General features: G+C 42.0%; 2 protein-coding genes across 3 annotated transcripts in view; both read left to right on the top strand.

Annotated features, from left to right (window-relative positions):
• LOC144891851 (THAP domain-containing protein 1-like) overlaps positions 1–13,188 on the top strand; it is a 656,480-nt gene that overhangs the window by 185,052 nt on the left and 458,240 nt on the right. The window lies entirely within an intron of this gene.
• The window catches only part of AGPS (alkylglycerone phosphate synthase), a 298,511-nt gene that overhangs the window by 63,623 nt on the left and 221,700 nt on the right, over positions 1–13,188 (top strand). For both annotated transcript variants that reach the window (XM_068131918.2, XM_078787059.1), the window contains 3 exons: positions 5,817–5,937; positions 6,288–6,365; positions 9,886–9,957. In XM_068131918.2, the coding sequence (XP_067988019.1) occupies positions 5,817–5,937; positions 6,288–6,365; positions 9,886–9,957 (271 nt within the window). The remainder of the gene's footprint in view (positions 1–5,816; positions 5,938–6,287; positions 6,366–9,885; positions 9,958–13,188) is intronic.

Genomic DNA, 13,188 nt, shown 5'->3' with positions numbered 1-13,188 from the left:
TTTTAGGTTTCCTTTTTAATTCCAACCTCTTTTTTTTGAGCCCACATCTTTATGCACTTGTTGATTACCTCCATTCTGATCTCTTCACCTTTTCCTCCTCTTCAATGGTCCTTTCTTCAACATTCTCGTTTTAACTTTATTTAATACTTGAAGTTTATATTTTTAGTGTTTCATGAGATAAACTATTGTGCAGTTGATGCTGTGTCGACATTTTCTTTGACGATGACTGTTCTGGGCTGTTCAATGCACGCCTACCGTAAATTTAGTAATGGAGTTTGTGCGCCCTCTTGTGTACAATGTTCTTACATCGTCAAGTTCTGTTGAGAAACTGGAGGCAAATGATACCCACCAGTATCTGGGCTCACTGCTGAAAGTTGTCATTATTTTTTTTCCTCCATTCGTTTGCCCAGTTGCAACAGTTTTGTAATTATACGATGAAAAACAGTGGCGATAGTGCTGTTTGTTCACATATTTGTTTCCTTTTGAATTGTTTTTGTACTAATTGTACCTCAAACTTTACTTTTTTTAATTTTTTATTTTTCTTTGCATTGCCTCACTTGACATAAGTTGACATTTATTCAGCACAATCTTGGAGGATTGCACAAGAATGTATATAAAAACATTTTCAACAGAAGATTTAGGCTGAACTATTACTTTTTTATTTCACCCAATTGCTCATTGTAAAGCAACAGCAACCACAGAAGTTGAATACATCCATGTAGCTTGAAATATTTTGATAGTGCCGCAACCATGATGTGGTGATGCATTATCCTGTTGAAAGATTAACTCTTTGGTGAAGCCAGTAAGTCGGTTTAATGGTTGTGTTTATAATGTTGCTTAATTAGCGGAGGGCAGCTGAGAGTCATCGTGTATCCTTGTTGTATGATTGTTGAGACATTTCTTGATTTGACAACTCGAAGGTGCTTTTCTCTGTGAGGTGGATAATTCCGCCATTGGGTTTCTGTCGACCTCCAATGAGCTCTGTCCACTTGTATTCACTCAATCTTTCTACATTGGTCTGCCTGAGGACTGGTGTTGCCAAAGCAGTCTCGTGGCAAGAATTATAATCGGTGGTTTGCCGTTGCCTTCACGGTGATAGCCAGGGCAGATAAAAATTGGAATTTGACCAGCATGCCAGTGCCAATCGCCTACTTGTTGCAAAAGATTGCACTGTGGGGTCTTTTATATCCATCAGTAGGAAACATTGCTGGCAGATGGGTCCCCAGCTTGTCATTCCATTCATCAGACGGCGTACTCAATGATGCAAAGCCCTGCCTGCAAAACACCAGTTTATAGTCAGTCGAGAGTCAAACCCAGACTATACGGCACGAAAGTGAGTGTGCTATCATGCCTGGTGTTCCAAGTTCAATTTTGCATCATTGGAGCTGATTTTGCGTCATCTCGGAAAAAATAGGTGGTCATACCTACAAGAATTTCATGTTATGGTCGATACCACCTCCTTTACAGATGTTTCTGGTTTGATGATCGTGCTGTTATAGCTAATAGATCACAGTGTGTGACAGAAATATCTGCTGCCACATTCCATGAATCTCACCACGTGTGACGAGCCCTTTGGCTTGCTGTTGTTTATCCATAAAACATGTTGAACGCTATGTCATGTTTGGAAAATATTTGTGGCGTTAACTTTGAGGAATGCTAAGTTGTTTTTTTTATGCCAGAAATGCCTGAATTTCTTACCTGGAGACTGAGCATAGTTGTGCTGTTCCAATTAATTGACGTCAATGATTGGTTACTTTTTACATTCAACTTGGTAATTGATTGTAATTTTCCATGATCGATGAATTTAAATATTTTGATATATTTTGCTTGTGTAGTTATAAAACATGCTACTTGATTAGCTAATATTGACCAAAGACAGTCAATGACTGTATATTTTGTGTACACTAGTGGCATTACGCAATGACAGAAATGAGAAAAATCAGAATGAAAATAAGTAAATCCACATGAATCCTGGTTTTGTTTTGTTTTTTAAACAACAGTTAATCAGTTTGAAACATTTTGGATTTATGAAATACAGGATGGGACACTACTAAGTCAGATCTTAATATCCAAACGGCTGACTGTCACCTGTGTCATAGATCATATGCCACCAATGATATATAACTGTGTATGACTATTTATTTTGCTCCATCTTCATCACAACATAAACAAGGAGCTGATGCTCTAGATCCCCTGCCTTTTGGGTGGTATGAGGAAGAGGTCTGTTTAATATGAAAGGCAAATCTTAAACGGCTTTTGAAATATCTCGAACACAAGGCAAGTTACCGAGATGGTTGTCGTGGCAACATAATTTAGCCAATCACAGGCATGATCTAATCAGGTTGAGATAATGTCATGAGGAATAGATATCTGCAATTTGTAAGCTAAGCATTCAATGGTTTTTGAAATATCTTGTACACAAAAGGATATGAGCAGATGATCAGTCGGTCAGTCGGGTGTTCGGAGCTCATTTTAATGTCCTCTGTCTTAGACCTTTTTGGAGGGGAGTGGGACAAAACTGAAGTGATCGTTGATTCATGAGCGGTTGTTTTTCTCATTCAAATCAACGGTATTGGCTTTGACTACCCATACCCAGCATGAGACTATCTTATGAATTTGTTTCACATTGTGTGACAGAGTATGATTCAGTTTTATAAAGAAGCAATAACGACACTTGGATAATCGTATTAATCGGACACTGTCATTTGGAGTTGATGAACATCACTGATATTGTGCTATACGTCAACTTTATGACTTAAACAAATAATTTTGTCGGTTGTAAACAAATATAATAAAACAGTCATTTAGTATTTCCCTCACATTCCTTGTGGACGACAGATGTATTTGCTTGTTTCTTTGATTTTCTTTTCTCACCCTACCTCCCACGAACATCTTACACTTTATCTAACGTTCGAATTCTACCGCATTAGCTAATGTAAAAAAAAATTGTGATTTTTTGAGCATGCTACTTGATCACGAGCCTCGATCTTGAATACAAAAAAAAGAAAAAAAAAGACATATGATGTCATAGCATCAGCCATGTCATGGGTCTGTGTGTACATACGAGACAGAAGGGTGTGGTTTACCAAGTCGGGGTTGATGAACACATCAAAAGCATGGTCGAGACGATCCACTGAACCGAATTGTCTATCTATCTATCTATTATCTCTATGTATCTATGTTGTTATATACCTAGCTATCTGTTTACGTGTGAGTTTTGAGGGAAAAGATGATTAACACATTGATGTGATGAGTGTAGCTTCGGTGGTCGTGTTGCATGGAAAGATGGTGCACTTTATTCTACTTTTTAAACGGGACTTTAATTTTATCAGATATATTGATTAAATGCTTCATTTCTTGAGAAAAATGTATTCACATAAATATAAATGAATATAAACCCCATTATAGAGCAAACTGCTCATGATGAACGATAGACCTATCATAAGCAATTTGCTTTAAAGGAAAATATCGTGAACAGTTTTACTCTCATCCGCAAGCCCCCCCACTCCATCCCTGCCTATAAACTTCCCAAAATCACAAAAGAGGTGTGTTCAGTTACCAAGCTTCTTGTAGAGAGCTCGCCAATTGGTTGCAGCATTCGAGAAAGCACTCCATTTGAAACAGGTCATAAGGAACGGCCGGCTTGACAAGCGCTAGTTAGCTGCCTGGTAACTGAACACACCTTCCTCCCTTCCAGATTCGTGTTAAATAGCAGTAGCGACTGTTTCAAAAGGTAATTGTACGTGTTTGTGGTTTATAATATTTGTATGCCTCCGTTGACGAAGTCACCGGAGGCATTATGTTTTCCGGTTGTCCGTCCAGCTGTCAGTCCGTCCGTCCGTGATAGGATTTTGTGACCGTGATAACTTGAGAATGGCTGAAGTGATCTAATTCAAACTTGGTGGAGGTATTATAATGATGTAAAGATCAAGTGATTAGATTTTGGGGGTTTATGAGGTCAAATGTCAAAGTCTGTTATTGGTCTATAACTTGAGAACAGCTGAAGTGATCTAATTCAAACTTGGTAGAGGTATTATAATGATGTAAAGATCAAGTGATTAGATTTTGGGGGTTTATGAGGTCAAATGTCAAAGTCTGTTATCGGTCTATAACTTGAGAACGGCTGAAGTGATCTAATTCAAACTTGGTGGAGGTATTATAATGATGTAAAGATCAAGTGAATAGATTTTGGGGGTTTATGAGGTCAAATGTCAAAGTCTGTTATCAGTCTATAACTTGAGAACGGCTAAAGGGATCTAATTCAAACTTGGTACAGATATGTATAATGATGTAAAGATTAACTGATTCGATTTTGGGGTCCCAAGGTCAAAAGCCAAAGGTCAGAGGTCATGTCAGGTAAAAATGTGATAACTTGTGAACAGCTGAAGGGATTTAAATTAAAACTTGGTACAGGTATGTATGATGATGTAAACATGAACTAATTACATTTTGGGGTCAAGAGATCAAAGGTCAGAGGTCATGTCCTTACCTAAAACGAAAAATACTTCGAAAAATCCATACCTAAAAATGTGATAACTTGAGAACAGCTGAATGTATTTAAAGCAAACTTGGTACAAGTATTATAATGATGTAATTATGTGGGCGGAGGCATATCGGTCGACGTCGTGACGTCGAAGAGTGTCGTTCTAGTTTACTTCTGGTAGGGTTGCCCACAAAAAACGGCACAATAAGCTATTTTTACACATTAGGCATTTGTTCAAGGAGGAAAACCCCTTGGGGAGGAGGGATATTATTATTATTAATATTGTTTTGTAAAAACATTCATATTATGCTGTTATCATTAGTGTTGTTATTTTGTAATTAGTGGCGGCCTTGGAAAATGTCACAAGCTATCTTAACACGAATTTTTCCCAAGGCGGGTGGAGTAAGTCACTACAACCTCCATTGTGTGACCCTTAGTCCTCCTGTCAAGTTTCGTTGAGATTAGATAAGTAACGACCGGATGTATTGTAGTCAGTCAGACAGACAGACAGACACCAAATTACATATTTTAGTATGATTATTATTTTTACAGGAATGAGGCTCATTTCAGAGCAAGGTCGAACCAACAGTGGGACAAACATCAAGGAATGAGCGAACAGGAGAAGAGTAAGGGGTTGAGGGGAGGAAACACTGAAACTGACAAGATGGTTTAGTTATGAAAGGCTTCTTCTTCATTCGTATGCAGCGCAAGGCTGTGGGGTAGCATAATTGGCTGAGGGCACAGGTTTGCCGCTGATGCAATGCCCTCTGCTTGTTAGGGCAATAAGTTGGAATTTGTTCATGGTGCCGGCAATAGCGTGCCTCCTTTTCGCGAAAAACACCATGGGATCTTCAACGTCCACCAACGGATGCTGTCAGATGAGACGCCGGTTTAACGTCTATCTAAGGGATGTCACAAACATTGATGAATCGCCCTGCCTATGAAACACTGAACTGACAGTTTTTAGCTGGGTTGGGATTCAAACCCAGGCTACACAGCTTAGAGGCGAGTGTGTGTACCTCTAGGTCATTCTGTCAGCCCAGGAAAGGCTAATGTGGGTAATAAAGATCATAGGTCAGAATTGGGGGTGACAAGACATTAAACCCAATGCAGCAAATTGTAGATATTTCTAGATAAAAAATAAGAATATTTCAGCCATGATTTACAAATTATTGTTGCACATGATATTCCAACACGCATGTTTCATATTCAGATAATGATCCTCAGTGGTGAATGATTAAATATTAGTGCCATCTTTGCACTGTTGCAGTTATTTCTTTATTTAATTGTCTATTTATTGACGAATTGACTTTGATTCATTGTGAGGTTGCAGCCGCACCTAAACCCGGAGTATATACCACCACCAGTACAAAACGCTGGGTTTCTACATGACCTAAAGGAGACGAAGATTGCGCACTCTCTGGATGCCGAAGATCGTCTATTCCGTGCTCATGGTGAGGCTGAATTATTTGATCGCATATTTAGACGTCTGCACAATCCCCAGACTAATATTGAATGTGGGATTGTGATTGAAACTTTCTTTGGTATCTCGTGAACTTTGTCATTTAAGTCTCTTTATACTTATACCTTTCTCAGTAGATGTCTCTGTCTGAAAGCGTTGACATTTTGGAATTGCCTTGTGGTCCCTCCACAAGGGGGGAAAACCCAATGGTTTTCCTGGTTTTTTTTTTTGGTTTTTTTTCCTCCCTGTTTCTTTATCTTTCTAGAGCGGTCTTGCTTGGTGATATAACACATTTAACAGGCATTTTCTTAATTTAATAACAGCATGTTTTTTATCATTCAGGACATTGCCTGCATGAGATCTTTGCTCTGCGAGGAGGAGGGAAGTTTGGAAGAATTCCGGACCTAGTTGTATGGCCCTGTGAGTAACAGAGTTTATGAATCTTGCATTCAGTAATTTTAGATATTTTATATTTTCCACTATCTTGCTGAATAATTACCCTCGCCTGAGGAGCCGACCTGAGCCTGAGAATTACCTGAGGAGCCGTGGAAAAGCGGGAGGGCCGACGGGAGTTGTGGGAGATATGTTGAAGGCAGCAGGAAGTTGGGGTGTGAAGAGAATGACAGAGATCTGTAATCTGGTGGTGAAAGAAGGCCGCATTCCAGTGGATTGGGAACTGAGTACCCTCGTCCCTCTATACAAGGGGAAAGGTGACCCTATGGAGTGTGGCTCGTACCGAGCGATAAAGTTATTGGAGCATGGAATGAAGGTATTGGAAAGGGTGTTGGAGAGGAGGATAAGGAAGAAAGTGAAGATCGACGAAATGCAGTTTGGATTTATGCCAGGAAGAGGAACGACAGATGCGCTTTTCATTGTGAGGCAGTTGCAGGAGAAGTACATGGATAAGAGGAAGAAGTTGTTTTTGGGTTTGTTGATCTGGAGAAAGCATTCGATAGGGTTCCACGCAAAGTATTGACATGGGCATTGAGGAAGTTAGGAGTGGAGGAATGGTTGATCAGAGTAGTGATGGCAATGTACAAAAGAGCACGCACAGCTGTAAGGACGAAGGACGGGAACAGTGGTGAGTTTGAGGTGAAGGTGGGAGTGCATCAGGGGTCGGTACTAAGTCCACTACTATTTGTAGCTGTGATGGAGGTGCTGGCTCAGACCCTAAAGGAGGGTTTACCGTGGGAGTTGTTGTATGCAGATGATCTGGTGTTGATTGCGGAAAGTATGGATGGACTGAAGGAAAAGATGAACAAGTGGAAGGAATGTATGGAGACAAAAGGTCTGAAGGTGAATATCGGAAAGACAAAGGTGATGGCAAGTGGTAAAGCATGTGGTGAGGTGGAAAGAACTGGGAAGTGGCCGTGTGCTGTGTGCAGGAAGGGTGTCGGAGTGAACTCCATTCAATGTACAATGTGTGCTGAGTGGGTTCATCAAAAATGTAGTGGTCTGAGAGGGTCATTAACCAGTGTGGCAGCTACATTCAAATGTAAGGTGTGCACAGAGGGAGCTGCAGATGGAGGAAATGTTGAGTTGGATCTTGGAGACGGCGTGAAGCTGGAAGGTGTGAAAACATTTTGCTACCTCGGAGAAATGCTGAATGGAGAAGGTGGATCAGACTCGGCAACGGTTGCTCGAGTGAGATGTGCATGGAAGAAGTTTCGGGAACTGAGTGGCGTGCTGATGAGGAGGAGAGTGTCGCTGAAGCTGAAGGGAAAGGTGTATGCTGCATGTGTGAGAAGTGTTATGATTTATGGGAGCGAGTCATGGGTAATGAACGTAGAGCAGCAACGAAGGATGGAAAGGGTGGAAATGCGAATGGTTCGATGGATGTGCGGAGTATCGTTGAGAGAGAGGAAGACAAATGATGAATTGCGAAAGATGATGGGAATATTGCCTGTGATTGATGCTGTGAAGAGGAACAGGTTGAGATGACTTGGTCATGTATTGAGGAAGGATGAAAGTGACTGGTTGAGAAGAGTGATGGAAGTTAATGTTGAAGGAAGTAGAGGACGGGGAAGACCGAGAAAGACTTGGCTAAAGATGGTGGAAGAAGAAATGCGGGCAAGGGGGTTAACAAGGAGAGATGCAGAAAATAGGGCAAAATGGAGAAGATTGTCATGGGGACCGCAAGGCTAACCCCCGCTCTAGCAGGGAACATGGCCTTAAAATGCATGTTGTTGTTGTGTTGAGGAGAGGGTATTGCATTCGAGACAATTTGTCTGTCTGTTTGTCCGCACTGAATAAATATGATTTTCTCTGCAACCGTTGGTCCGATTGACAGGAAATTTTCACCATAGGTGCAACTCCACCTGTATAATTTTTTTAATGATAAGTATGACGTCATAGATCACGTGGTTCGGCCGCCATCTTGGAAAAAACGAAAAACTTTGCACCTCCATATTTCCAAAAGCGCCGAATAGAAAAAATCGAGACATGGCTCATTGTAAAGAACTCTCCATGGGGAATAAAATATGGTGATGATGTCATAGATGCCTCCATTATGACGTCATAATTCGACAAGTACAAAACTTAATCCTATCAAGATGAAATTTCGTGAGTGTCATGTAGGCATGAATTGGTGGAGAAAAAAAATGATAATTATGACGTCATCGGTCACGTGGTTTGGCCGCCATCTTGTAAAAACCGAAAACATTTGCACCTCTATATCACTGGAAGTGCTGCAAAGAAAAAATTGAGACATGGCTCATTGTGCAGAACTCTCCATGTGGAATAAAATATGTTAATGATGATGTCATAGGTGCCTCCATTATGACGTCATAATTCGACAAGTACAAAACTTCATCGATCATGATTACATTTCTTGAGCATAATCTAGGAATAAATTAGTGGAGAAAAAAAAAAATGATGACGTCATCGGTCACGTGTTTGGGCCGCCATATTTGTTTTAACACAAAAGCCTTAAAAACCACTGAAAATACATCCTGGTGAAGGTTTGCAATCTCTGATTGCGCTTTCTAGATTTTAATTTGCAATATGAAGTTTCCCATGCAGGTGAGCTTACAAATTGGTTGAAAAGACAACAGTGGCAGTACATAGTACACCTATAAGCTGTCTATCCTGGGTTTGAATCTTGACCCAGCTATAAACTGTCATTGCAGTGTTTCTCAGGCAGTGCAATTCATAAATACGTGTGCCATCTCTCAGATGGATGTTAAACGGGCGTCCCGTCTGCTGGCATTCTTTGATGGAGCATAAAGATCCCACGGTGTCTCCGCCAAGAGTTAGATGAGCTATTGCCGCCACCATGCTCAAATTCCAAATTCCTGCCATACCCAGCAGGGGGAATTGCATCAGCGGTGCATCCATATCCTCAGCCAATGATACCCCACAGCTTTGTGCTGCATTCGAAAGAAGAAGATTATTTACATTAAGCGGCCAGACGAGCTTGATTCCTGGGAATTATGTCACATGTAAATTACTCGCTTTTCTTCACTTATTGACTGTTGCTGTAATCTCAGAAGAATTACTATTGAGATACTTAGGTGATGAAAGTTCAAGAGGAAGTACTGTTTTGTGTGTTTTTTATTTATTTATTATGCAGAAAGTGTTTTGGGTGAAAATGGCAATGTAAAAGGAGATGGCATTCTTTTTAATGATGTGTATGACCAACACACATTTGAAGGCAAGATGCAGCCAATTCCACTGAAAAAAGTCGCCCTTTGGCAACGCGTGACAACATATGGGATCGTCATCACTTTTTATGCTTTAGCCACCTAAAAGTCGATTTTACCCCTTTGGGTATACTGTGTGGGAAACTTGAATGGAAAAGTAAGTAAAATGTTGACACTCCATCCAGAGAGGCGTCTTTTAATTGGTTTATTTGGATTTTAATGTGTTGTTTAAATGTGCATATCATGGCTTTGGTTGTTGTTTATGCAAAGGGTCAACCATGATTATTTTTTTACTACAGGTAGCCACGAAGATGTCCTTAAGATTGTGAGCTTGGCTGTGACTCACAATGTATGCATCATTCCGTTTGGAGGTAAGATCTCAAACTCTACTCATAAGTATTCCCTGATGTGCATGTCTGATTAAAGATGACAATTTGAGCTGCTGTCTGCAGCTTTGTAAGTCTGCCGTTTTGTCTGTCGGCAGCTTTGTCTGTCTGCAGCTTTATTTGTCTGCAGCTTTATTTGTCTGCAGCTTTATTTGTCTGCAGGGTTGTCTGTCTGCAGCTTTATTTGTCTGCAGCTTTATTTGTCAGCTGCTTTGTCTGTCTGCTGCTTTGTCTGTCTGCCGCTTTGTCTGTCTGCCACTTTTCAGTCTGCCACTTTGCTTGTCTGCAGCTTTGCCTGTCTGCAGCTTTGCCTGGCTGCAGCTTTGCCTGACTGCAGCTCTATTTGTCTGAAGCTTTGTCTGTCTGCAGCTTTGCCTGTCTGCAGCTTTGCCTGTCTGCAGCTCTATTTGTCTGAAGCTTTGTCTGTCTGACGCTCTGTCTGTCTGAAGCTCTATCTGTCTGAAGCTCTATCTGTCTGAAGCTCTGTCTGTCTGCAGCTCTGTTTGCTTTCAGCTCTGTTTGTCTGCAGCTCTGTTTCTCTGCAGCTTTGTTTGTCTGCGACTTTGTCCGTCTGAAGCGTTGTCTGCCCTGATTTGTCCATCTACACCACTTTGTCAGCCTGCTCCTCTGTCACCTACTTTCTGTCACCTACTTTCTGTCACCTACTCTCTGTCACCTCTCTCTGTCACCTACTCTCTGTCACCTCTCTCTGTCACCTCTCTCTGTCACCTCTCTCTGTCACCTCTCTCTGTCACCTCTCTCTGTCACCTCTCTCTGTTACCTCTCTCTGTCACCTCTCTGTGTCACCTCTCTGTCACCTCTCTGTCACTTCTCTCTGTTACCTCTCTCTGTTACACTCTCTCTGTCACCTACTCTCTGTCACCTACTCTCTGTCACCTCTCTCTGTCACCTCTCTCTGTCACCTACTCTCTGTCACCTACTCTCTGTCACCTCTCTCTGTCACCTCTCTCTGTCACCTCTCTCTGTCAACTCTCTCTGTTACCTCTCTCTGTCACCTCTCTCTGTCACCTCTCTCTGTCACCTCTCTCTGTCACCCCTCTCTGTCACTTCTCTCTGTTACCTCTCTCTGTTACACTCTCTCTGTCACCTACTCTCTGTCACCTACTCTCTGTCACCTACTCTCTGTCACCTCTCTCTGTCACCTCTCTCTGTCACCTCTCGGTCACCTCTCTCTGTCACCTACTCTCTGTCACCTACTCTCTGTCACCTACTCTCTGTCACCTACTCTCTGTCACGTACTCTCTGTCACGTACTCTCTGTCACGTACTCTCTGTCACGTACTCTCTGTCACGTACTCTCTGTCACGTACTCTCTGTCACCTCTCTCTGTCACCTACTCTCTGTCACCTACTCTCTGTCACCTACTCTCTGTCACCTACTCTCTGTCACCTACTCTGTCTGCTACTCTTTCTCCTACTCTGTCTGCTACTTTTTCATCTACCTTGTCTGTTACTCTTTCATCTGCCTTGTCTGCTACTCTTTCACCGACTCTGTCTGCTACTCTTTCACCGACTCTGTCTGCTACTCTTTCTCCTACTCTGTCTGCTACTCTTTCATCGACTTTGTCTGCTACTCTTTCATCGACTTTGTCTGCTACTCTTTCATCGACTTTGTCTTCTACTCTTTCATCTGCCTTGTCTGCTACTCTTTCATCTACTCTGTCTGCTAATCTTTCACCTACTATGTCTGCTACTCTTTCACCGACTCTGTCTGCTACTCTTTCACCGACTCTGTCTGCTACTCTTTCACCGACTCTGTCTGCTACTTTTCACCTACTATGTCTGCTACTCTTTCACCTACTCTTTCACCGACTCTGTCTGCTACTCTTTCACCGACTCTGTCTGATACTCTTTCACCGACTCTGTCTGCTACTCTTTCACCGACTCTGTCTGCTACTTTTCACCTACTATGTCTGCTACTCTTTCACCGACTCTGTCTGCTACTTTTCACCAACTATGTCTGCTACTCTTTCACCTACTCTGTCTGCTACTCTTTCACCGACTCTGTCTGCTACTTTTCACCAACTATGTCTGCTACTCTTTCACCGACTCTGTCTGCTACTCTTTCACCGACTCTGTCTGCTACTTTTCACCTACTATGTCTGCTACTCTTTCACCTACTCTTTCACCGACTCTGTCTGCTACTCTTTCACCGACTCTGTCTGCTTCATCGACTCTGTCTGTCACTCGTCCTCTATGAATATTGCCAGCAATTACATTTTTTTCACCATCATGCCTTTTAACACCCCTCCACGCCCCTTGTTGACAAAGATTGATAGAAACTCTCACCATAATTATCTGAGTGCCAATGCCACCATTTTGTAAATTTTCTATTTTGTTTTTTTTTATCATGTGAAACATCTAGCCTTATTGGGACCTTAGAGTCATTGCTTTTAAATACTCATGAGGCCTACACCCATCCATGTAACAAATTGTATCATCAATGGTTTTCATGGTATTCTGTGAATGTGTAGGCAATAATTGTCTCTGGTACCCCAGCCAAATTGGAAATTCTTGTCATAATGTGCAGGGGCACTGCATGAGCGGCACAGCCATGCAGGGAGCATTAAATCAGTAGCACTCAGTAATGATACAGCCAGTGGGCTGAATTCTTAATTTAATCCTGGTACAATATGTGTTTGCTAACATGAATGACAAATGGTATTCTGTTTGTCATTTAATTGCTCCTGTTAACTCAAAAGGCAAAGGGTTAATGCATTCGATGTAACCTGAAAATGGTGCTTCCACGTCCAGATTTGATTTGCATCGCAGCCCTGTGCCCGACTGTACGAGGTGAACTATGAATTTTTTTCTCCATTCCCCGCAAAGCGGAAAGCCCGATCAGACAAGATTGAACCCTCACAACAACCTTCTTTCCGCAATCTACCTCTCAAGCTGTCACACTGTACCCGCATTCGTGATACTTTCCCATCTTGCGCTTCTTCACCACTGAGTATCACCATTCTTGCTGCGGGGTCGCGAGTCCTCGTCGACTGTTGTCTAAGCCGCTGGTGTTGCTTTTTGGGGGGGTTCTGAAATCTTCGGTGTTATCGTGAGGCAGTCACATTCCCCCCATGGTGGAACTACGGATTGCATATCGTGCGTATGCCGCCATTGTGGCTAAGGCCGTCGGCATCTCGATTTTTTTTGGTCACCGTGGCTGCGAGTCGTGATTGAAACCATATGTCAAGCGCTGG

Source organism: Myxine glutinosa, chromosome 1 (assembly GCF_964187855.1).
Source record: "Myxine glutinosa chromosome 1, kmMyxGlut1.1, whole genome shotgun sequence".
Lineage (NCBI taxonomy): Eukaryota > Metazoa > Chordata > Myxini > Myxiniformes > Myxinidae > Myxine > Myxine glutinosa.
The sequence above is the reverse complement of the archived record's forward strand: the minus strand, read 5'-3'. Positions and strand labels throughout refer to the sequence as shown.